Here is a 27,211-nt window from a genome sequence, read left to right as displayed (position 1 = left end):
GCTCTGTACTACCCTGACTAGCTCTTTGATACTGGCCTGCCACTCCAAGGACAAATAAACCATCCCTTCTAGAGAATCAATAATCACCCCAAGATGATTAATGCTAATAGTAGGATCTAAGTGACTCTTTTCCAAGTTAGGTGAAAACCCGTGCTCCTGGAGACAGGAAATGGTTACCTGGAGATCCTCGAGAGACTGACGCCTTGATGAGGACTGGATCAAAATGTCATCCAGGTAACATTGCACACGAACAGGCATGGCTCGCAAATGAGCCGCCAGAGCGGCTAGTACCTTTGTAAAGGTATATGGAGCAGAACAAAGGCCAAAGGGTAATGCCCAGTATTAATAATGCTTACCGGCGTAACAAAATCTGAGGAATCTACGATGGGGTAAACAAATAGGAATATGTAAATAAGCCTCTGTGAGGTCTATAGAGGTAAGGAAGTTGCCCTTCCTGATGCCAGCTAGAATAGACTGTAAGGACTGCATCTTAAAACCATGATACACAATGTATCTGTTCAGTCTCTTAAGGTCCAAAATAGGTCTCCACCCCCCCTCCCCCGAGGACTTAGGCACCAGAAATAGAAGAGAATAAAATCCACGCCTTGCCTGATCTGCAGGAACGTGCTGGATCACTCTGATGTCCAAAAGATGTTGAATTGCCAAATCCATAAGTATCTGCTGATTACTGTCCTTTGAAACAGGACAACTGATAAAAAATTCTGGAGGGGAGGAAACAAATTCAAGGGATAGACCAGATCTTACTGTATCCCAGACCCAATTGTCGGAAGTAAGATTATTCCATCGGTCAGCAAAAAGAGCTAATCTGCCCCTGATGGGAATATCTGACTTATAGTTAATGCTGGCGCCGGAACGAATGATCCCCTCCCCCTCGAAAGGGCCGTTGTCCTGAGAAAGATTTACCTTGGGCCGGCCTGGCAGACTGTCTAGCTCCAAAGGTGGACATCCCCCAGGAATGGGCTGCGCCCCAATCAGACGTTGTAAACTGCAGCCTGCGGTAGGGAGTAGAATAGCAGAAGTCCGACTTGCATTGAACACTTGGCAAAATCTTTCTCTTATCTTTAGTCTCCACAAGCAGTGGATCTAGTGGCGGTCCAAATAAGTTACCTCCCGCAAAGGGAGCTGAGATGAGGCGCCACTTGTGGTGGGCATCCGCTGGCCAATGTCGGAGCCAAAGCATCCTGCGTGTCACCACCACCGCTGCCATGGACTTGGATTCCCAGAAGGAATCTCTAGAAATTCAAAGACAAACCAAACTCAGAAATTACAAGAACCCGCAGGATGTAAGAAGGCTGATATCTTAAGCTGCTCCGTTTTTAAAATGGCTGCCACACAGACTTGTAAGGGTAACGGAAAATAGAGCTCAAAGCTCTTGATTCAGGTCATCAGAGCGTGCTGCGATAAAGGCCAATAATGGAGCGCGAGGCTCCTGCATAGCTGTGCTTGAACAGGAAGTCTCAGACACAGACAATGATTCATGCAAGCTCACAGTATGTGGGCTCAGAATAATAGGGCATATATGCCTAGCAGACCAATAATGCTGAAATTCAGAGCAACAATTCAAGCCACCATGTTGGGCAAGTAAAAACACCCCAAACAGCCTCCAATTGCTTTCAGGGAGCACAAAGCTCCTATGCTAGAATGAGGCCCGCAGGCGCTCACAATCCACGTGGCTCACAATGTTGGCCTCAAAAAATGGATCTCCAAAATGGCCACCCTCCATTTACAACACAGCTCCTTAAATCTGTTTGAAATGGAGCACGAAGCCCCTGTAGACTAAAGCAAGCCCCTGAGTCAGGCAATGAATTAAAGGAAGTCGAAGCCCCCGAAGCCCTGCTGGATCAGTGTTGGAGATCCAAGCCCCAGGCATGGTCCATGGACACTAATGCTAGAGCATGAAGTTCCTGCAAACTTGCTGACAATTTTTGGAGCGCGAAGTTCCTGTATCGCACTGGGCAGTTTCGGAGCACGAAGCTGCCCATGGAGGCTTAAAATGGAGCGCAAAGCTCCTGCACTAATTTTTAACCAATTTGGAGCGCAAAGCTCCTGTAGCCTCCTCACTCAGCTTCTTCTCTGGGAACAATCTCAAGCCCCGAGGTTAATTTTAAAGGTAAAACTGCTCTAAGCAGCAGGTCAAAGTCTACCGCTAAGAAACTATCCAAAGGAAGGAAGGAGAAAGACTACTCACAAATCCTAAAAGAAAAGATAATTCTTCCAAGGAAAGAAGGTGAGGCAACAGCCAGAATAGGGAGAAAGTTCCAACACAACCATCCAGTTTGAGGACTGAGCTGAAAGCTGGGAGACCCTGGCAACAAGGGCAGGACTTAACAACTTTGCACAGGCTCAGTCCTTCGTCTGAACGGAGCACCCATTCCTGGCTGCTGTCTCCACCAATACGGAGAAGAAAGAAAATATAAAAACAAGTAACTTCTAATTTTCTTTTTATATTTCATGTTAAATGTCTATTAGGCTGTTCCAATCAGCATGCAAGCTATTTGTCAATGAACACTTTTTCCATTTCCAGTTCCAAATAGAGATTCTTAATTCTTAATAGAGATTTCTTTTTTTGTCCTCTCTTGCTTGATGTTGAATGTTTGCACTGAAGTCAGTCCTTGCATGAACAGAGTGTATTTTCCGATCTTCTGCAGTCTATTTGATTCTGATGAAGTCTACTATTGACGTCCATGTGCAGACTTCAAATTTATGTTCCTTGAAGCAGGAGTTCACAATAAACAATTCTCTTCTTAAAAGTCTTTTCATCTCCTATATTATTGTACTTTTCTAATCCGATATTTTGATGTTTCAGATTCCTTCATTTTCCCATTAATTAGCAGCATGCTGACTTTTCTTGATTTTGCACTTAACACCTCTTGTAATGTGTCACAGAATTCCTCAAGGTCTTTCTCTTCTCTAGTTGTAGCAAATGTATATACAAATGCATTTGTATAATGGAGCCAGGTAAAAATAATTAGCTATCTCATTTTGAAATTCATTGCCATTTTATTGTTCATATAAATTCCTGCTGTGAATTTAAGACTGAATTAAATTGGTCCATTGTGATCCATCTAAGTTCACTTATTCCTACGACATGCAATTTGCTAAGTTTTAGTGCCTGCTTTGCTATTGCGTTGACAATTTCAAGTTTTCTTTGATCGGCGATTCTCACATTCCATGTTCTGACTGCATGTCACTATACAGCAAAGAACATCTATTTCAATACTGGCACAAACATTAATCAGAGTTCTTTGTAGCTTTGCTCTGGCCCTGTCACCATCTCCAGATCTACTGTACTTGAGGAATTTCTGTGCTCTTTCTAAGTAACTACCGTGCTTTCCTGAAAATAAGACCCTGTCTTATATTTTTTTTGAACCCTGAAATAAGTGCTTGGCCTTATTGCCATGTGCTCAAAAGCCCAATTGGGTTTATTATCAGGGGATGTCTTATTTTGGGGAAAACAGGGTAGAGAAATGCCACCCAACCTGGAGAGGAGAGGGGTTCATCAGCTGGGACCAAATAACATTTCAATATTGCAACTATTTCATTCAATTTTCCTGGCAATAGCTAAGGAAGTGTTTGCCCTTGCCTTCTTCTAAATCCACTTTTGACGTTACTAGCAGGAATAACTCTACAGGATCTCACACAATGAGCAACATTCTTATGCTCATTGAAGCAATTGAACCCTCCCACCATATTTATTTATTGTTTATTTATTGGTTCGATTTATATGCCGCCCTTCTCCAGAGACTCAGGGCGGCTTACAATGCATTAAGCAATAGCCTTCATATTTTTTAGTAGGGCTTTCGCCCTCCCCCCCAAGCGGTGTTCTTTTTTATATAAAGTTAGCTTATTGCCCCCACAAACCGGGTCCTCATTTTACCTACCTTGAAAGGATGGAAGGCTGAGTCAAAACCTTGAGCCTAGTGAGATTTGAACTTGCAGTAATTGCTGGTGTTACTTAACAGCACTTTAGTCTGCTGTGCCACCAAGGCTCAATATAAGGTAATAATTTCCTAGGAGGAGTCTTAAACAGATATTACATTTTATTCCATGTTTTAAAATTATGCAGCACTGGCGTTATAATGGGAACTGAGAATAAGGTAGTCCCTGACTTACAATCATTTGCTTATTGCTTGGCAACTGCTCAAAGCTATGTCAGAACAGCCCCTTCCACCAAGGTACTTATGATATGGTTCTGACATTCTTTCGGCTGCCTCCGCCTTGGTCATTTACCACATATGGGGGATTAGAGCCAAGTTGGTGCATTGGTTAGAGTCCAGTGCTGCAGGCTGCTTCAGCTGACTGCTAGCTGCAGTTCAGCACTTCAAATCTCACCAGGCTCAAGGTTGACACAGCCTTCCATCCTTCCGAGGTGGGTAAAATGAGAACCCAGATTGTTGGGGGCAATATGCTGACTCTGTAAACCGCTTAGAGAGGGCTGTAAAAGCACTGTCTACGTGCTTTTGCTATTTGGCAACTGGCCCACATTTTTGGTCGTTTGTAGCATCCTGTAGTCACATGACTCTGTTTTATGACTTTTTGCTGAGAACCGGCATTTCCTTCACGTTTTTGGTAAAAATGCCCCATAGCAAACAGTAGGTTCACTTTACAACTGCTACATTTGCTTAATGATCACCACAAAAAAGACTTATAGAATCTGGTCACTCATGTAGGTGATCTGCTTTACAATAATCACAACCTATGATCGTAATGGGCAAACTCTATTATAGTTGTAAGTTGAGGACTACATGTAGTGGTTTTTAAATTTTCTGCATAAGTAGTAGAAGAAAAAGAAGTAGAAATAAGGTAAGTCTATGACAGCTAGAAAAGCACTAACACAGGAATCAAATGCTTTACAGAAACATGGCCTCTGCAGGCTTAGGCACTATTTAGTCAATTATTTATTCATTGTAATTCTAATATATTTAACAAAATCTCCACCCAATTTTCTGCCGTTAGTATATTGCATTATTTCAGGATTGTAATATTATCTGAAGAAACAATGCCCAATTCTGAAGTTTATTGATGGATAACAATGCTAAAAAGGCTGCTGGATTATTCTTAGGTGGGCCCCAAAAAATCAGGCTAATTAGTTCCATTCCAAAAAAAGATATTTTAGCTATTTAGAAATATACAAAAGCTGATACCATGGTGCTGATCTTGCCATTTTCAGTAATCATACTGTCCCGATGGTGCAAATGAGCAAATGGCTTAGCTGCTCCCCAAGATTCCAAGTATCTAGTCATACGAACAGAGGCTCTCATTTTAGCTCCTTCTAGGGTATTTCGGGGTCGGAAATGGTGTTGTGGGCTTCGTTTTTCTTCCTAATTTGAAAATAAGTACAAAAGAGACAAAAGGGTGAAATCAGCATTGACCACTTTCGTAGAAAACTGACTTTTTAGCCCAGTGTCCTATTCAATATTTTTCTGTATTAATTCCCCACTTTTCAGAACTATTCCAATCAAATCTTTGTCACTGACTGCTTGTAGGTTATCAAACATACACACTTCGTTATAGAAGAAAAACAATGCTATTTACCTTAGGATTGATTATAAAGAAGGTTTTCACGTTATGTTCGTTGAGGTATGGATCCCTTGCATCACCATCCCCTTCTTCCACTTTGTACGCTCCATTCAAGTGTGCCAAGGTGACTGAAGTAATGTGAACACGGCTGAAATTATGGTTTATTTTAAAGTGACCATTATACAACATTAAGAAAGTAGCATTTATTTTCCTTTTAGTTATCGCTGAGAATTATTTCCTCAAGATTTAGATACATAACTACATAAGGAATGAGTAATAAGTAATGGAAATATAGTAAATAATTCAAACTGAGATTTGATTCCAATGATGAGACTGTAACTAAGGCATGCCACTCTATGTGTCAGTGGTGGAAGCATTTGAGTGGATTCCTTATGGGACATACAATGCTGGCTTGTTAAGGAAAAGACTCAGAAACCTTCCTCATGTGCATCATTTTAATTTGGTAAGAATGTGATTCCTCCATTTGTAATTTGACTCTCAGACTCAAGCTGACTGTTTTAATGAAAGTCAAGCCCACTTTTAATCTATATTTCAGAAAACATGATTTTTAATATTATAAATGCTTGCTGAACTTGATAAATTGTGGCGATTGAGACACCAATAAACAATAGTTTCTCTATTTAACAGAACATTAAATCTTAATATTTGAATGTAGCTTCAAAGTCTTGGATCTGCCATGCATACATAGAACAGCATACAGTACCTTCAAACACTATTCAGTTTCAATAAATGGAAGAAATCTGTATTTGCAGTAGTTCAATTTGCAATACACTGGGTGAGTAGTATTTTTGGATTGATAAATATATGCAAGCATCAACATAATTGTATAGTGTCCTGTTTTATGACCAAGTAACACCATAACAATCTGAAATTACCACCAGGTTTATTCTCTATATATGAAATATATCAAAATACATATAAATTAGATAATGATCTTACCCAGGAATTCCTCCAGCTTCCATATGATTGGCCAGTGTTACATCATGTGACCACACATCATATTGCCATTTTTGCAGTCCAATCACACCACAAAGGACATTCCCAGAGTGTACTCCCACTCTCATATTAATATCAACTCCAGTTGCATCTCTCACCTTCCTATTATTGAGAAACAATACATGGAAGAAGTTCAACATTAGTCTTTCAAAAGTCAAACCAATACCATACAATTTGTGATAGGCAACTCTAGAAATTTTAATAGATATGCATTTGCAAACTATTTGAAATAATGAAACTATTTTAGCCATTTTAAGTGCTGATTTAATGTTTCTCTGATTAATATAAACATTTAAAGATATATATAGAGCCGAGGTGGCACAGTGGTTAGGGTGCAGTACTGCAGTTACTTCAGCTGATTGCTAGTTCAGCAGATCAGCGGATCAAATCTCACCGGCTCAAGGTTGATTCAGCCTTCCATCCTTCCGAGGTGGGTAAAATGAGGACCCAGATTGTTGGGGGCAATATGCTATTTAGTATACTGTCTTTGGTGTAAGCCGCCCAGAGTCCTCAGAGAGTGGGCGGCATAGAAATATGAATAATATATATATATATATATATATATATATATATATATAAATATATATATATATATATATATATATATATATATATATATATATATATATATATATATATATATATATATATATATTCGTAGATTTTCACAGGTAGAGGTATGCAAGTCTTGGTGTATTTGGGTCTTTTCCCATGTAAGATTGAGGGTATCTTGGCGACGTTTCGACGAGGTCCCACTCGTCATCTTCAGGCTGGTGTCTTCGGCTTCGTGCTTGTGCGAAGCTGAAGACACCAGCCTGAAGATGACGAGTGGGACCTCATCAAAACGTCGCCAAGATACTCTCAATCTTACAGAGGAAAAGACCCGAATACACCAGTTGCATATATATATATATATATGGGGACCTGCACTGAGAGAAACTCGAGTGTTAACATCAGAAGAGAGGCAGAGATTCCAAGAAGCAACCAGTGGTGTTGTAAGGCCTGCCAGAATTCTTCCTTCTTTGCAGAGGGTGGCTAGCAATAGGGAGAGAGAGAGGATCGAGCCAGAAGATAGGCTGAGATCTCAACTAACAATCAAGGGCGCTGTGATGCCTACCAGTATCCTTTCCCCTCTACAGCAGACAGATAATAATAGAGAACCTGAGAAAGCTGGGCCTGTAACACGAAGCCAAGTAGCTAGGAAGAGGAAGCAAGAAGAAAAACTGTTGTCCTCCAATCAGAACACAGAGTTGCAGGCTAGCCAGCATACGTCAGCAGCAGCAAATATAGATAAGCGACAGCTCCGGCCCCGCAACAGAGAACCTATAGCTTCTACATGAAACAGAGCCTGAAGATGACAGGGTGTGAGCCTGTCAAAACGTTGCTTTAAGTCACTGGTAGGATTTTAGCTGAGGTTTTAAAGGACCTTTCAGAGTGTTCTGTAGGGAATTTTAGAAGATTTTAAGCTGGGATTTTAACTAGGATTTTAAATATTTTAACCAACTTATTTATAATGACGCAGGAAAACACCCGAGATTTTAATTTTTTGCACACACACACACACACACACACACACACATATATATATATATATATAATTTGTTTATGTAAGTTTTCACGGGTATGTATGTGTGTATAGTTAATATTTCGGGTTTCTTCCCGTGTAATTGTGGATATATCCCTAAAAGGGTAGAAGCGACGTTTCGACAGAATCCCATCTGCCATCATCAGGCTTATGTCAGCAGTCTTTCGCAGTAACTGCTGTTGCTATTTCAAATCTGGTGCTGGTATTCTGGGATGGCTCCACCTTTTCATTCTGATTGGTTGGGAGTCCCAGTATGTGTTTATTGGCTTGGCTTCGGGTGTATGGTCGGTTTTTCTCCACTAGGTGGCAGGGCTTCATCTTTGTGGCTGGTTTGAATATGATTTGGTTGGGATTTGTTTTTTGATTAATGTTTGGTCTATGTTTTATATTTGGTGTTAAGATTCGTCTATCTATGAGAGCAGGTTTCCAAATAGTAGGCAGATGTGAAGTGTCATCCCGTTTATTCATGCAATATGGTCTTTTTTCTATTTCAATTGCTTCTCTGATTATCCTGCCATTGAGATGTTCTATTTTTGCAACTGTTTTTGTGTTATTAAAATTAATATTGTGTCCTGTTGTATTTATGTGTTGAACTAATGATGATGTGTGTTCTTGTTTTTGTATTGAGTTTTTGTGTTCCTCGATGCGCACACTCATTCTTCTGTTGGTCTGTCCAATGTATGTTTTTTTTTTTTATTGCAAAAGTTTTACAATTACATTTTCACCCCCTTTTTCACCCCCCACCTCCCTCCCCAAACTTCCCATCCTCCCTAACCCTCCCTAACCCTCCCCCCCCAGACTTCCCTATTACATACTCATAACTAATAACACTAATATATAAGCCTGAACCCGTCCCTCCCCCTATATAATTTTTCCTCTTTATCTCTTTACATTAAAATATTTCTAATACATTATTTTCAAATAAAAGCTATTTGATACTTTCTAGTTTGATATTTGTTCTGAACATATTCTATCCACCTTTTCCATTCCCATTCATAAGTCTCTTGTGAACAGTCTTTTAAATACGCTGAAATCTTCGCCATCTCTGCAAAACTAGCCATCTTCAAAGTCCATTCCTCGATAGTAGGCAAGGCTTCATTCTTCCAATATTTACCTATCAACAATCTTGCTGCTGTTATCATATACAATATTAGTTTTGTTTCACCCCGTGTAAAACCCTTAACTATACCCAATAAAAACAGTTGTGGAGAAAATTGAATTTTTTTCTTCAAAACATTCTGCATAACCCACCAAATTTTTATCCAAAAAGCCTTAACTTTCCTACAGGTCCACCAAACATGATAATACGTAGCATCCAAACATTCGCATCTCCAACATTTTGGCTGAACATTAGGGTACATACATGACAACTTTTTGGGATCTAAATGCCATCTATAAAACATTTTATAGAAATTTTCCCTCAAGTTCTGGGACTGTGTAAATTTAACATTCTGAACCCAAATATTTTCCCATGTTTCCAACATCACTGGTTCTTCAAAATTTTGTGCCCACTTAATCATACAATCTTTAACTAATTCAGTTTCTGAATCCCTTTCTAGCAAAACATTATAAAGCCTTTTAATATGCATTGGACCTTTCTCTCTTATATGTCTAACCAATTCTTCCTCATGCAACATAATACCAGTTTTTTGGTCCTCTTTCCATCTCAATTGTAATTGATTATATTGTAGCCAAGTTAGATTAAGCCCTTCATCCAACAGTGTCTGTAATGTCTTCAGCTGCCATCTGCCCGCATCTGTAAAAAGAACCTCTTTGTATAAAAACCCCCCGAGTGACATTATATTTGTATTCCACAAAGTATGACCAAGATCCAGCCATAGTGGTATTTTGTAATCCCATTTGAGTCGGTGCTTCTTCCAAACTCTCATCAAGGAGTCTCTAAGTATATGACTTTTAAATACTTTATCTACTTTGTCGTCATAAAATAAATAAGCATGCCATCCAAATTCAAGATCAAAACTTTCTGCATTCAGTATTCCAGTCTTTTTACTTCCAAACCAATCACTTGTTAGAGTTAAAGCTGCCGCATCATAATATAACTGTAGGTTTGGAAGTTTAAGACCTCCTCTTTCTGGAACATCTTGCATAATTTTCAGTTTCACTCTCGGCTTCTTCTCGTTCCAGACAAATTTATTCACACCAGACTGCCAAACTTTCAATTGTTTATCACTTTTAAGCACCGGGATCATTTGAAACAAAAACAGAAATCTTGGCAAAATGTTCATCTTAACTGCTGCTATTCTTCCAAGTAAAGACAGTTGCAGCTTTTTCCAAATCTCCATATCTTTCTGGACCTCTCGCCACAACACCTCATAATTATTTTGAAACAATTTCAAATTTGATTCTGCAACCTGAACTCCAAGATATTTTACCTTAGGTACAATTTCAAAACCTGCCCTCCTTTCAAGCTCATGTTTACGATCTTGTGTCATATTTTTAACTATCATTTTAGTCTTTTTTGAATTCAGTCTAAAGCCTGAGACTCTACCATAGTCTTGTATAATGTCATTCATCAAGATTATTGATTCCATTGGTTGTGATAGGGTAACAACCAGATCATCTGCAAATGCCTTTATTCTGTAATCCTCTTGCCTTATCATTATGCCTTTCAAAATTTTAGAGTCCCGTATTGTGTTTAGCAAGACTTCCAATGTTAAAATAAATAAAAGTGGGGACAACGGACATCCCTGTCTTGTTCCTTTTTCAATTTTAAACTCTGTCGTCAAACTTCCATTAATAATAATTTGTGCCTTTTGCTCTTGATAAATTGCTGAGATCGCCTGTATAAATTGGTCCCCAAAGTCCATCTTTTTTAAAGTCTTTAGTAGAAAATTCCAATCCACTCTATCAAAGGCCTTCTCTGCGTCCAAAAAAGCCAGCACTGCAGGAATCTGTTTATTCTTATCAAGATATTCCAATAAATCTATTACTTGCCTTACATTGTCCTTCATGTATCTGCCTTCAATAAATCCCGCTTGGTCCTCATGAATCACCTTTTGGATTACTGGCATCAACCTGTTGGCTAATACCTTCGCATAAATTTTATAGTCTGTATTCAAAAGAGATATTGGTCTATAATTCTCTGGATTTTTAGGACCAACTTGTTCTTTTGGTATCAAAGATATATAAGCAGTTGTCCAAGATGGGGGTATTTTACCCCCTTGTTGAATGTTACAAAATAAATCTCTAAGTTGTCCCACCATTTCAGCTTGTAAAGTTTTATAATACACTGCAGTCAAACCATCCGTGCCAGGAGCTTTGGCTGTTTTTAACTGTTTAATTGCTGCTGTTATCTCCTCCTCTGTTATGGGATAATTCATTCTTTCCTTTTGTTGATCAGTAATTTTTGTAACTCTCTTATCATTTAAATATTTTTCTATAAGTACATTCTGCACCTCTTCTTTAGCATATAATTTAGTATAATAGTCCACAAAAGCTTCTTTAATTAATTTTTGTTGAAAGATTTCTTTCCCGCCAATAACAATACTATCGATAGTCCGTATACTTTGTTTTTTCCTCAATGTGTAAGCCAACCATCTGCCCAGTTTGTTAGCGTTGCAAAATGTATTATACTTCGCGTATTGTAGACTTGTTGCAACTTGTTCCGCCATAAGCATTTGAAATTGGTCTTTCAAAAGTTTTATAGCACTTCGAATTCTTTCATCTGTTGGATTTTTAATAAATAGCTGTTCTTTATTCTTTATTTCCATTTCCAACTCAATTCTTTTCTTTTGTCGAAACTGTCTATGTTTAGAGTTCATATAGATAAGTACCCCTCTCATATAAGCTTTACTTGCGTCCCAAACAATTTCAATTGGAGTACCTTTATTCAAATTTATTTCAAAAAATTCTTTCAAATGCTTTTTAAGTTCTATTGTATTTTTTTCATATCTAAACAAGTTCTCATTTAATCTCCAAGAACGTCTCTCAACCTTATCCATCTCAATTTCTATCCATACAGGGCTATGGTCAGTCAAAGTTCTTGGAAAAATCTTTGTTCTTTTTGTCTTAACAAGTAGATCATTTGACAACAGGATAAAATCAATCCTAGAAAAGGATCTATGTCTATCAGAAAAAAAAGTGTAATCCAATACATTTGAATTATGTATTCTCCAAACATCTTTTAATTCCATATCTTCTTTCATGTCAAAAAAAGTCTGTGGTAGTCTAATTCTAGACTTTGCCAAGCTCTTTTTATCTAGTTTAGAATCAATTACTCCATTCCAATCTCCCATAATTAAAATAGATCTATAGTCCCATTGTAATATTTTAGTATGTAACATCTTATAAAAATAGTCCTGTTGTTGGTTGGGAGCATAAATTCCAATCAAAAGAATTTGGCCATTTGCTGTAAGCAATTCAATTGCTACAAATCTACCATCTTGATCTGCTTCTATAACTTTCGCTGTTAATTTTTTGTTAATTCCAATGTATGTTGATGGGCAGGAAGCACATGGGATTTCGTATATGCCTTGATCTTCTAATTCTATTTTGTCTTTAGGGTTTCTCAGAATGGACGATATCTTTCTATCTGTGCAAAATATGGTTTTGATGTTGTGTTTATGTAGTACTTTGCTAATTTTATCTGTTGTTCCCCTTATATAGGGCAAGATGGCTTTCCCATTGTTTTGTTCCTCTTGTTGTTTTTTATTCTGTCTTGGTGTTGTATGTTTGATCATATTGATGACTTTATTTCTACAGAACCCATTTGATGTCAGTACATTAGTTAGTGTATATAATTCTGTTTGTAAATGTGCTTCATCAGCCAGACGTTTAGTTCTTGTGGTTAATGTTTTGGCAACAGAGTTTATTTGTGCTGGATGGTGGTGTGATTTGGCGTTGAGATAGCGGTTCGTATGTGTCTTCTTTTGATAGATGGTATGTCCTAAGGTGCCATCAGATTTTTTATAAATTAATACATCGAGGAAAGGTAACTGGTTTTCTGATTCTTTTTTTTTTTTTTTTTTTTTTAAATAAACTTTATTGAGGTTTTTTACAGAACAAAAAACAAAAAAAAAATATAAAAAATAGAAAAAAGAAAAGAGGAAAAACAAACATTCAAACAGAAACATAAAACATGAAGTACATAAATATGATAACATTTTCAATTAGTATCGGATGTGCAGTGTTTTAACTATTTACATAAATAGTATTTGGTGACATTTCAACTCACTTTTAACCAATATTTAATACACCTTTAGATCTTTCTTTCATTTTGTCATGCAACCACTTGTACCACCTTTCCCATACCATATAGTAAACTGACTTCTCATCATTTAATTCATAAGTTAATTTAGTCATCTCTGCGCACTCGAGTATTTTCTTAATTGTAAGCTCTTCTGGTGGTTGAGTTTTCTCTTTCCAGTACTGTGCATATGCCAATCTAGCGGCTGTAATTATGTGGATCATTAAATGTATCATTTCCTTTCTATATGGTTTCTTTATTATTCCCAGGAGGAAAATCTCTGGTGTTAGTTCAATATCTTCGTCAATTATTTCTTGTAACCACCTCCTAATTTTATTCCAATATCCTTTCGCTTCCGGGCATGTCCACCACATGTGGAAGAAGGTGCCTTGACCATGGCCACATTTCCAACAGTTGGGATGTATATTGGAATATATCTTTGCTAGTCTGGCCGGGGCTAGGTACCATCTATGCAACATTTTGTAATGGTTTTCCTTATATGCCACCGCTCTAGTAAGTTTAAGATTTCTGTTCCATGCCTCCTCCCATTCCCCAAAATTTATATCACGCCCTATATTTTTCTCCCATGCAATTATTTGGTTCTTTGTGACATCTTCGAACTTACCCTCGCCTAATAAATAATTGTATAGTTTTGCCAGAATCTTTTTATTTGTTCCCATCAGGACTTTATCCAATCCATTTGGTCCAAGTTCTAAACCGTATTGTTCTTTATCTCTCTGATATCTGGATTTTATTTGTGAATAGGTCCACCAATCTAGGATTATTCCTTGCTCTCGTAGGATGTCATTTGGTTTAAGCCTCCCTCCTTCGTCCAAAATATCTTTGTATCTGCCCATTTTCTCCCTCTCCCACCTATTTGGGTGGGTCAGGGCCTCCATCGTTGAGAGCCAATTTGGAATTTTTTTGTAATATTTCTGCCTAATCTGAGTCCATGTTTGAACCAAGGAGTCTCTAATTTTATGTCTGTGGAAATGTGTCTTCCTTTTCTTCTCCGTGTCCCAAATGTGGGCGTGCCAGCCTTTTTGCAAGTCATGGCCTTCTAAAGTGAGAATCCTCTCGTTTTCCAGGGTGATCCAGTCTCTTAACCAAACTAGCTTAGCTGCCCTGTAGTATGTTTCCCAGTCCGGGAGTCCAAATCCGCCTATATCTCTTTTGCCCCTTAAAATTTTAATGGAAAATCTCGGTTTTTTTCCCTCCCATATAAATTTTCTAATGATTTGGTCTAATTCTAAAAAAAATTTTTTGTTTAGATTTATCGGTATATTTTGGAATAAGAATAATATTCTGGGGAGGATGTTCATCTTAATTGTGGCTATCTTGCCCAAAAGTGATAATTTTATTTTTTTCCAGCTATCTAGGTCTTGTTTCATTTTTCTAATTAGGGGAATATAATTGTCGTCTTTCAAGGTCGAACATCTAGATGTAATCCAAATTCCTAAGTATTTAATTTTTTTGGCAACCTGTAATCCTAATGCTTCTTCTATCTCGTTCTTCTGACTCTCAGTTGTATTCTTGATCAATACTTTGGTTTTAGTTTTGTTCAGTCTAAAGCCTGCCACCTCTCCGTATTTACTTAATTCCTCTAATACTTTAGGTCCCGATTCTATGGGGTCTTCAAGGATTAAAGCTACGTCGTCCGCAAATGCTTGCGTCTTGTAGGTCTCCTTCCTGATCTTCAAACCTTTTATTTCCTCGTTAGATCTAATTTTCCGGAGAAGAACTTCTAGGGCCAAAATAAACAATAAGGGGGATAGGGGACAACCTTGCCTTACTCCCTTACTAATTTGGAATGTTTTGGTCCTATCCCCATTCACCAGGATGCTCGCCTTTTGGTTATTATATATAGATTTAATCATCATTTCAAAATTTGTTCCGAATTTCATAATCTCAATTTGTTTAATCATAAATTTCCAATTTAGATTGTCGAATGCTTTTTGAGCATCAACAAAGATCAGAGCCATCTGTTTTCCGGGGTGCTCTTCATAATACTCTAGTGTGTCTAGCACGATTCTCAAATTATCCCTAATTTGTCTCCCCGGTAAAAATCCGTTCTGGTCTTTGTATATCCAATTATTTAAAATCTTTTTCATTCTTTCTGCCATTATACCCATGGATAATTTGTAGTCAGTATTTAGGAGCGAAATTGGTCTGTAATTTTGAATTTGTTTTAGGTCGGCACCTTCTTTCGGCACAAGTGTAACATGCGCCTCTTTCCATGACTCTGGGATTTTTTGATCTAACAATACATCATTAAAAATTTCTACTAATTTCGGTTGGAGTATTTCTTCTAATTTTTTATATATTTCCCCTGGGAATCCGTCAGGTCCTGGAGCTTTATTATTTTTCAATTTGGAGAGGGCTGTTTTTAGTTCTTCAATTGTAATCTTTCTGTTGAGCATTTCTTTCTCATCTTCAGTTATTTGTGGGAGCTCTGCTTTTATCAAATATTGTTCTATTTTGTCATCCGGTATCTCCTCTTCTTTGTATAGGGATTCGTAGTATTCTCTCACCCTATCCCGTTTTCCTTCCTCGTTAGACAATAGTTCGCCCTTAGAGTCTTCTAAGGTATGGATTATTCCCCTTTCGTTTTCCTTTTTTAATTTATAAGCCAGCCACCTGCCCGATTTGTTAGTATTCTCAAAAAGATATTGTTTCGTTCTTTTCATTCTTTGTGCCAGCTCTTCTTGCTCCATAATATTTACTTTATGCTTCCACATCATCCAATTTTCTTTGGCAGCTTCATCTTCTGGGTTATCTTGGAGTTTTCTTTCTGATTCTCCTATGTGATTTAAATAGTCTTCCAGAATCTTCCTTTCTTCTTTATTTTTATGTGCAGTATATGAAATCGCGACTCCTCTCAGATAGGCCTTCATTGTATCCCATACTATTGCGCGAGATGTGCCTTTGTTTTCATTTTCCTTAAAAAAGAAGTTTATTTCTTCTTTGAATTTTTGTATACAGTCTTTATCGCCCAATAATTTAGCATTTAACCTCCACCTCCGTTGGTATTTCCTCTGAGCAAGCTTCCATCTAATTTCTAGCGGATTATGATCTGCCCAATCATTTGGGTTAATTACTGCTGTTCCGATTTCTAACCCCAAATTCCTACTAACCCATGCCATGTCAATCCTGGACCACGACTTTTGTGCATTTGAAAAGAAGGTATATTGCCTATCGTTTGGATGCAAGGTACGCCAAATGTCAATTAAATCTAGTTCATCGACTAACTCGAAAAAAGCTCTCGGTAGATTTGTCCTTTTATTTTTTTTTTCTTTATTGCTCTTGTGATCCTTCTCCGGGTCCACAATACCATTGAAATCCCCTATCATACAGATTTCGTTATATGCCATTTTCACTAATTGTTCATGGAGTTTCTTAAAAAATTCTCCCTGTTTTTTATTTGGGGCATAAATGCCCACTATTAATACCTTGGAATTCCCTTTCTTAATTTCAATCATGAGGATTCTACCTTTTGTATCTTTGAATTTCAATTCTGCTTCAATTCCTTTTTTTACGTAAATTACCACCCCCCTTTTCTTTTTCTCTGCCAGCGAATCAAATGTTTGACCGAATTTTTTATATTCTAAATATTTACTCTCTTCTTTTTTTATGTGTACCTCCTGTAAACACATTATATCAACATTTTGTTTACCTAATTTTGTTAAAATTCTTTTCCTCTTTTTGTAGTCATTTAGTCCATTGACATTTACAGATATTAGCTTCAAGTCATTCATCTCTATACCTCTATCTGATTATTGGTTCTTGTTTGTTTCTTACGGCCCTTACTGGTCTTGTTTTCTTCTCTTTGGCTTCTTCTTCTTCTTCTGTCTTCCCCTCTGCAGTTGCTTCGTTCGTATTCTGTTGGTGTAGGGCTTCCTCCTCCACTACTGCTGTTTCTAGTTCTTCCTTGCTACCCTGCTCTTCTTCCACACCTCTCAACTGGTCAAGGAAATCTTGTGCTGTACTCAGGCTTTCTATTTTGATTTTTCTTCCTTGCCAGGTTATTAGCATCCCTTCTGGGAGAAGCCACCTGAATAGTATCTTTCTTTTGTTCAACTGTATGGCCAAAAATCTGTATCCCTTCCTCATCTCCCGGACTCTTCTTGGTATCTGTTTTAGGATTATTATTTCTTTTCCTCGATATGTTATCTGTTCGTCTCTTGCCATGTTATATAGAATATCTTTAACTTTTTTCCGTGCGAAGCGGATATGTACTTCTCTAGGAAGCTTGTTCCTTCTTGCGTAATTAGTCTGGACCCTGTATACGTCGTCCAGCTCCCTAATTATCGCCTGTTTGTCTTGATGAAGTGCATCAGCTATCAGTTCCGCCATCTTTTCACCTAGGTCTTCCTCTTTGTCCTCGACAACATTCTGAAATCGCAAATAGAAGGAAGCCTGGTCCATCTCCAATTGGATTATTGAGTCTTCTAACTCTTTATTTTGACTTGTTAATGTTTGATCCACAATATCCAATTTCTTTTCAGTTTGGTCAATTCTAGTTTCAGCTTTTTGAATTCGTTGTTCATTATTAACTATTGATGTTTGGATTTCATTCATTTTCTGGTCCAATGCATGTATGTCTGATTTTAATTCGACATGGTTATTTAACAGTTTTTCCTGCATTGCCATCATTGTTTCTTGGATCAGGGTTAATGATGCTTGCAGAGTTTGCATTGCCAGGCTTTCTGCTGATTTTTGTGTCGCCGGAGAGGTTGTCGTTATAGTGGGATTAGAGGGAGTCTTTTTTCCTGTTTTCCCCGCTGTGAATGACATGCTTGTCATTTCTTTCAAAATTTTCTTTTGCTCTCTAATTATCCTATCAATGTTACTCCAAATTCTCATTCGCCAGTTGGCGCCTCTATTATCTTTTTTTTTTTTAGATATATATCTATATATATAGATATGGATTAGACAATTCAATACTATACAATCAATATATCAATTAATCAACAAGTCACAATCAATATATCACTATAGCAATTAATTTGGCTAAATATTGTACTTTTAAATGCTTAAAGTACTATAAATGCTGTAAATGGGAATTTTTGAATACTTGATTTTAAATACAATTACAGTTTTAAATATTATAAAAATACTAATAAATACTATATAAATAAATAAATACTATAAATGCTAAGCAGCGGAATATATATAGAAGATTTAAAATATCATAGCTTGAGAGTATATTATGTATATCTAGACCAAGAAAATACTGTAATTCTTATATTACTAAATATTAATAAGTTGATATATAGAATATGCAGATTTACTATAGATAGAAGTGAGTATCCTTAAATAATTAATTAAATGCGTGCAGATCAAATAACACTGTATAATAGTATTTCTTATAGGCAAATAAAAACAAGACTTAAACAGCCTAAAAATTAACAGTTCTTATTAATAACACTATTACTATGTAGAGGGTCAGGGGGTTAAGGACAGCGTTATAAAGAGTAAAAAGAATAAAGAGGAAAGCTATCAAGATACAATAAGGGACAAATGGTATTTTCCACAAAGAGGAAGTTTTTTGATTTTGATTTTTTTTTTTTTTTCACTCAGTCAGCAATCTCCTCCAATCTCCTCCAATTCTTCCTTAGCCACAGCCGAAGCTCTATGGTAAATCTCGCAGCTAGATTGTCTCTATGCCTGTCCTTTTCAGCTTTTGCTCTGTCAGGCTTCTTTAATGGCTGCACTTCCTGTTCTCCGATACAGGCAAGTAAAATCCGATCTTCAGCTTAATTCACCTTCCCGCTATGGCCAGCAAATGAGGAACAAATTTTTCTGAGTTCTTATGTGTTCCTTGCACCACCAAACCTCTTTTAACGCAGACAGTTTCAGCGCCCTCAGACTTTCCTTTTCTGCGCCGGCTAGACGAGCTCTGTGCCTTGGCAAACTGCTCTTTGATCTCCAGCGCCGCTCGGTTCCACTCTGAGCCCTCGATCTCGTCTACGCCGACCCCTTTTTGATGTTTAAATCCACATAGGCAGGGAAAGTAGGTTTCGATCACGCCACTGCCACCTCCGATCTTCCTTGCTTCCTTCTAGTTGTCAGCTCCCCACAGCTTCAAGTCAGCCATTAAAAGGCTGACACACTCACGCTGGTTTGACAGAGCCGCCCGGATTTGCGAGAAGTGCAAAGTGGTTTTCTGATTCTATCTCCATGGTGAACTTTATTTTGGGATGGAGGCTGTTCAAATATACTAAGAAGTTTTCCAATTTATCTCTTCCATGTGGCCAGATCACAAAAGTGTCATCAACGTATCTGAGCCATAATTTTGGTTTGTTAACAGTTTTTTCTAAGGCATTGGATTCGAATTCTTCCATGAAAAGATTAGCGATGACTGGTGATAATGGTGATCCCATTGGTGCACCTTCTACTTGTTTATATCTCTGTCCTCTGTGTATGAAATATGTGTTGGATAAACAATGTTCTGTTAAGTCTGTGATATGTTTTGGTAGTTGATATTTGTTTTTAATTGATGACAGGGCTTCTTTGACAGGTATTTGTGTGAATAGTGATACAACATCGAAGCTTACAAGAAGGTCATTTTCTTTTATGTGTTGCTTTTTTATTATTTGTATGAAGTGGTATGAGTTCTGTACATATGAAGCAGCAGATTCTGCGTAAGGTTGCAGATGTTTTGCTAAATATCTGGCTAGATTTTGTAAAGGTGAGCCTATGGAACTTACTATGGGTCTGAGAGGTATTCCATCTTTGTGTATTTTTGGGAGGCCATACAGTTTTGGGCATTTTGGTGATTTATCTCCTAGATCCATTGTTAAAAATATCTAAATTTTTAATATTCTAACATTGACCATATTGAAGATATTTTTGAACAGGTTTCATACATTCTTTTCTTGAAGTCATTCTATTTTTATCAGCCCCCTTTTAATTTGCTTCCATTTCCATTTTTCTAAGATACTACCAAAATAAGCCCTATCTCTTACAGTACAGATAGTCCTCAATTTATGACCACAATAATGACAAGAATTTCTCTTGCTAAGCAAGGCAGTTGTTAAGTAAGTTGCATCCAATTTTGCATTTTTTGTCATGGTTGTTAAATGATTAACTTCAGTTGGTAGGTGAATCATGCAGTTGTTGAATGAATTTAGCTTCCCCTGTTGACTTAGCTTTTCAGCTATTTCTTGTTTTCAACCCATCCAGCAATATCAGTTACCAAAATATTTTTTCTCCTGGATTACATTGATTCAAAATGTTGCACAATGTCCACAACAGTCATCTCTGTTCCTTTTTAACATCATACTAGACTGTAACATGAAATGACTACCAATCTATGGATTTCCTAAGCACCTAGATAACATTTTCTACTTTCTGATATAAATTTTAGCTTTCATTCACAAAAAAACCTAAAACTTTACAGTACTTCCTTCTATCTATTCATCAGCTCCACCCAGAGATTGGGCTATTTTCATTCAGATCTATTACATTTTTCTCCCTTCTGTTTCACACACACAGAATGTACCCGATTTTTCTCTCAATTCGTTCATTCCTTAATTCATGTTGTTTTCTTTTTACATTCTAAGTTGCAATCTTCCATACATGATGTTCCCCATCAGTTGGCCTAATTGATATTAAATTCCACCATCCACCCTGGCTTTCATTAATTGAGGTTTTCAAATAATATTGGGTTTTATTTTCGTAAGCCACCTGGAGTTATTGACGGTGAGTTGGGTGGCCATATAAATTTTCTCAAATAATTAATGCTTTCTATTCAATTTGAATATTTAATTCTGGCTTGCTAAATTTACATTTAGTACAGCTCTTCCTTGCAAGAGTCTGTTGCATAGATCTGTTGGCACTCTCTGTCCTTATTGCTAAACCTTGTTCTGTTTCAGGATTGAGATGGTGTTTGCCTTTATAGATTTAAGGTGGGATAACCTTTGATTGGTAAATCCACCTGGCATTACCAGATAGAAAAAAAAATATGGTGGGAAAATAACCACCAATTTATTTCATTAAGGGAAACAGTTTGGTGGAGTGGTTACAACACCAGGCTAGAAACTGGAAGGCTATGTGTATTAGTCAATATTACATGAGATTTATTCCCAAATAACATTAAAACAAAATTGTAAATTGTAAACAATGCCAACCAATTAATTTTACCCAGCAGCATGAAGGAAGAAGTAAAGTTCTATCTGTCAGGACACAGCTTAGCATTTCACTACATAATTATTAAGAGTGTAGCAGTGGTGGGTTCCTCCTGGTTCGGTCCGGTTCGGCCGAGCCGGTAGCGGTGACAATATGACATCACCGAACCGGTTCTCCCCCCCGCCCTCCCACCCCCCACCCCCCACGTTAATCTTACCTTTTATTTGGTCCCACCCCCAATCTATTGCTGCCTCCTGAGTCCCAGCTGATGACTAGAGGGAAAAAAACTGTTTAAACTCTTGCCGCGGGGCTTCAAAGGGCCGTCCTACAGCTGATCAGTGTTAAAAGCAAACAAATGAGTCGGGTCGTAAGTGCGAGGACTGGTCGTAAGTGCAAGGATCTTCCAGAAATGACTCTGACCAACTAGCCATGCCCACCTAGTCACATGACCTCCAAGCCACACCCACAAAATAAGCCACGCCCACAGAACTGGTAGTAAAAAAATTTAGAACCCACCCCTGGAGTGTAGGTCAAAATATGAAAACTCCAAACTATTGTTTAATTTGCAATAAATTAGTTGCTGTGAACCTTGGTTCCTGTGCTCCGATTCCCTCCCTAAATGTCACTTATCAGATCAGTTCAGGCTTAGGAGTGAACAGGAATAGCGAACTATACAGGACCTACCAGTTAACTAAAGAATTAAGCCTGCAATTGAAACAACTAATTAAAATTGAAAAAGGAGCTTCATGGATTAATTCATGGACCTTGATTAAGATTTGATTTCTGCAGGGAAAAATTGAAAGGGAAAAAAATCCCCTTCTCTGTCCCATTGTTTTTCGTGAATCCCTACCTATATTTGATTATTCTGAGCAGCTATTCTCAATAACTTGAACATTAAGACTAGATTGCATTGATAATTTCTAACTGCTTCTTCAGTAGTACCAAGATCATTTTCTCAATAGGAATTAATTTCAGAAAGTTCATGATGGTTACCTTTTAAAATACAAAGGAGGAAATGAGGGAATTAAATGTCTGTGGAAAAGCAGCAGCATTGCATTTAACTTGCACATTAGCACAAATTAACTTTACACCTAATCCACAGAGTTAAGACAAAACTGTTGATTGCACAACAAACATTTGAAATGGGTAACATGCTTAATGGGACATCTGATGGTCTGAGCTTTGCTGATGGCTATGTAGTGGGCACCTAGCAATTGTTAAAAGCTGTAATTAAGACTGTGAATTTCTTCATGAAGTTAAACAGAAATAACTTCAAAGACACAGGTGGTCTTCAAAGCTTATCTCCTTGGCAGAGAATGAGCATTTTTTTCAGTTTTATATCACATATTCATTTAAGAAGCTGTTTTATTAGCCACGTGTCATTCAGAATGCGACTGACAAGCACTCTTCAGAGGCTTCTAGCAGTCCAGATGCACCTTGCAGGGGAGATGAGGAGCATAAAAAATTAATTAATAAATAAATAATAAACAACAAATAAATAAATAGGCGTATTGACAGAAGGCAGGGCGATCCATCCTCTTATGCTGCCCTCCATATGCAGGGGGAAATTGTCTACCATGGAGAGCTTCCTATAGTTGTGGAAATTTTTTATTACTGGTGAACTCTACATATTTCAAAGAAGTGTGATCATTCCCACTACACTGAATGTAGCCAAATTTATACTAAGCTTTTTTTGCAGAACACTTTCATGCCAAGACTTTTTTCCATATTCCACATCAAATAAATGTGCCTCCAGAGATCAGGGTTTGCTTTTGTTCACTCTGTATAATTTTAAATAAATAAATTTTTCTTTAGTTCTTAAAAGACTTACATTCTCCTAGTCTAAATTATGCTGCATTGTAATGTTTTAATGTTTATATTTTAAAACTTATACTTTCGGTAATCTTAGGAGTTCTTTCCATGTTTGAATAAAATAAATAAACTTTAATATCCTTCACTGCCATAATTTCAGGACCAAAAAATTCAAGCCACCCAATCAGATTTAAGTTTAAAATATTGAGCTAAAATATTAGAATTTGGGAAAGAGACATAGAGTAAACTTTTCCTATTAAGTTTTGTTTCATAATTATGAAAGAAAGGAATATTTTATATATTTTAAATATATATGTAACATATTTACTCACTTTATAGCTTCACACATATCCAGTCCCATTTTCACACAATTCTTCGCATGATTTTGTAGTGATATTGGAAGGCCAGACACACAGTAGTAACAGTCTCCTAAGATTTTAATTCTCATACATTCATTTTCCTAAAAAAAAAAAAAAAAAAAAAAAGGGGGGGGGGGACAGGGGTGAAGGAATCAGTTAGGAGACAGTCAAGGCAGCAACATAAAGCTTATCAGCAAAGCTGCAGAACCTGATGCACCTGATTGTATCAATTGTATTCCATCTAAAAATACGGAGATGACTGGGCCAGAATGTTCATAGCTGAAATAAACTCCAGGGCTCTGTGCTTCCCCATTTCCACTGACCTACTTTTCCTGAGTTATGAAATCAGAAGCATGCTCAAACAATGTTGTCTCCAAACTCCAAAGCCAATACTCCTTCTTAATGGCACCAAATTAGACAGGTCCTTTGGGAATAGACTTGAAATTTTAACTCAGAATATTTGTTACCATCTCTATTTGAGCACTTGCAGGAATACCGACACTTTCCAAGCTATAATACTATATTGTTACATTACTAATCTCTTTTATGGGATAAAATTGGTCCTTTAAATGAAATCTGAGCATTACTTGAATTCATTCAAAATTTCATTGCTCCTCTAGGGATCCTTGACACATTCAGTAATGTTTGGGGAGATGCCTAAAAGACAGCTTATTTGCCAAAGTTCTTCTTATTCTGCTATTCTCCATAACAAGGAAACCAGGGAAGCAAACCAGGTCATGTTCTGAATTCACTGTTCAACAATCAGCTGATGTGGCAATGCATGTGCACATCTAACTGCTGTGTCATGACAAATTCCCTATGCCAAGACAAGGAGACATCAAGGATGCACCAATTCCTCTAAGATACTTGGTTTTTTGCAAAGCAACTTTAAACGGCAAAACCTAAATTTTGATAGAATTTAAATGAATAATTTGGCTGTCAGTCTTTACAGAAGAGTGGCAGAGTAGGCCAGTCAAAGAGGAGAAACCAAACTTTGGAACATATGCTTCATCTACTGTGACTCAATCAGGATGACAAAGGTTATTAAAACTATTGTTGTTATTCAACAAACTGAGCCTTAGAGTAATGAGTAATATTTCTAAGACTCAAAAACATTGCCTTGCAACACCAATATATACCTGCATATAAATAATGAACAGTTCAAAGTGAAGAGACATCTAACAGAACAAAGGGTTTTTCTTCCAGGTCCCCTGATAAAACATTACTGCATTTAATGCATAAATTGTATTTTTTATTATTTCCAAAATTTTATACTGTTTTGTCCTCATTTTTGTTAACTGAAAGTGTTTCAAAGTAATTTATTTTCTCCCTCCTTATGCCAGGATGTGACAAAAGCAACTATTGCAAAAGGGACAACTGTATTTTTAGAAAAGCATTTTTGGAGGCTGTGAAAAAGCAGAATCCAGGAAAGGCTACATTTTCCTCATGCCATTGTTACCTATTATGGTTATAAAAATAGTGGCAACATTATAGTATTAGCCACAAACAAAACTTTGATACATACTTACTTTTGCAATTTGATCAAACTTGCCAAAGAGTTCATTCAGCATATGCACCAGTTCTCCAGGGGAGCAATCACTAGCCAAGCGAGTAAATCCCACAATATCGGCATATAAAATGCTGCACATAAAAGAATTTAGCATTGTTGATTTTTTTCAAGTAAAAAACAATATTTTATGTTAACATTCATTTAAAAGAACCAGGAATGGGGAATGTTCCAAATACCTTATCAGAAACAAACACACTTGGCCACCAAGAATTTTTTGCAAAGGATTTACAAAGAGCCAATTTACACAGCTATTTTTAGTGGATTGGTCCTGTGTGTGGTGATTTTATCCCAGACGTCGAAAACTATTCTGGCAGGCCTCCAGCATTCATCAGGCTTCATCTAGAACTATGCCAGCTAAAGTCTCCCTTCCCTGGCACCTCTAATGGTACTCCTGCAGATATAGTCACTGCTTCCATTTTCCGAAACCTCAGTAGTAGTTTGAAGGGGACTGATGGTTGTTTTTATTTTAATGTTAAGAGCAAGGGGCAAAAAGCACAATCCCACCTTAGGTGTTACAGATCCTACAGTAGCAAAAATCTTCTCATCCCTATTTCATGCTAATGTAGACCTACCAATCAGGACTGCAAAAATCTGAATAACTGCCAGACTACAACAAAGAATGGCCACCTAGCAGTGGTGAAATCCAATTTTTTTTACTACTGTTTCTGGGTGTGGCTTGGTGGACATGGCAGGGGAAGGATACCGCAAAATCCCCATTCCCTTACCACTCCTGGGGGGAGGATATTGTAAAATCTCCATTCCCACCCCACTCTGGGGCCAGCCAGAGGTGGTATTTGCTGGTTCTCCGAACTGCTCAAAATTTCCGCTACCGGTTCTCCAGCACCTGTCAGAACCTGCTGGATTTCACCCCTGCCACCTAGCTATAAAGAGAAATTGGAGTGGAATGGGTGTGGAATGAGTCAATAGCCTGCCGTTTTGCAAATTTGGAGGCAACTGACAAAACTCATCTCAGTTTTGCCCGTTTTGTTTCCTTGGTTCCTAAAAGGTAGCTGCTGGAAGGCTATTAAGTGTTGTGGCCTCTCGGCCACAGGCCAAATCAGAGGAGGAGGAGTTGCGGGAGTCAGAGTCAGCATCAAGGCAGCCTGAGAGCTCCAAGGGGAAAGAGGGAATGGATCTGGCAGAGAGAGAGAGAGAGACAGAGATGGAGTCCATCAGTCCTCAGATGGAGAGTCAACAGCCCCTCAGGTCTGGTGGTGGCTTGAGGAACAGGAGGAACAGCTAGGTCCAGTGCCTGACGTGCGGATGTGCAGAAGGCAGAAGAGAGCAGTGGAAATATGTAGGCCGATTCTTGGGAAGGAAGAGCCACCGCTGCTAGCGAAGCCCCACCCTAGCTCTGAGGATAAAAGACAGGGGGCGGAGATTAATAGATGTGGCAGACAACTATTCATCTCCCAGTTGGATGGACTTGTTAGCCTGCGGTGAAAGAGAAACTTTTGCTGGGACTGCTGGCACTCCTAATAAAGGAATCTTTGAATTAACTTCAGAGGGTTTGTCAAGTTTGGGGACCTGGGTCAGAACATTAAGGAACAGCTGCAGAGCTGAGAAGATAGCTTTCCGTTTCCTAGTCCTCACACAGGAGTTGAGAAGGATGCATGTCTCCAATTTCCTCCAAAACTATCAACTTTTCAGCAGTTTCAATCCAGTGTATAACTGTGCCAGACATAAATCATACCAGCTTTTCAAATTCACTAAATGTCACAAGAATGCAGAGGTTTAATGTTATAGAATCACTATTCTACTGTTTCCCCATTCCTTCTACTATGAGCTCGGAATGTGGCTGATATGGGCAAAACTGATTATTCCATTTATTTCTAATGACAACTCACCATATCCTTGTGACAGAGACACATTCTAGCTTTGCTGTCTTGAAAATCAGCTGAATTTGGGTTAGTTAATCAAACTGACTGAAGCCGTACCATCAGCTAACTTATTCTTTTTACATTCCGTATCTACTATATAAGCCATAATTT

General features: G+C 37.7%; 1 protein-coding gene across 1 annotated transcript in view; it reads right to left on the bottom strand.

The window, feature by feature from the left end:
• The window catches only part of ADCY2 (adenylate cyclase 2), a 156,940-nt gene that overhangs the window by 49,209 nt on the left and 80,520 nt on the right, over positions 1-27,211 (bottom strand). Inside the window, exons 6-10 of the mRNA XM_070939121.1 lie at positions 25,180-25,291; positions 23,624-23,751; positions 6,502-6,660; positions 5,557-5,689; positions 5,166-5,342 (exon numbers count right to left, since the gene is read on the bottom strand). Of these exons, the coding sequence (XP_070795222.1) occupies positions 5,166-5,342; positions 5,557-5,689; positions 6,502-6,660; positions 23,624-23,751; positions 25,180-25,291 (709 nt within the window). The remainder of the gene's footprint in view (positions 1-5,165; positions 5,343-5,556; positions 5,690-6,501; positions 6,661-23,623; positions 23,752-25,179; positions 25,292-27,211) is intronic.

The sequence above is a fragment of the Pituophis catenifer genome, unplaced genomic scaffold, assembly GCF_029215685.1.
Source record: "Pituophis catenifer annectens isolate HBS135680 unplaced genomic scaffold, rPitCat1.0.hap2 SCAF_3, whole genome shotgun sequence".
NCBI lineage: Eukaryota > Metazoa > Chordata > Lepidosauria > Squamata > Colubridae > Pituophis > Pituophis catenifer.
This window is presented reverse-complemented; position numbering and strand designations above follow the sequence as displayed.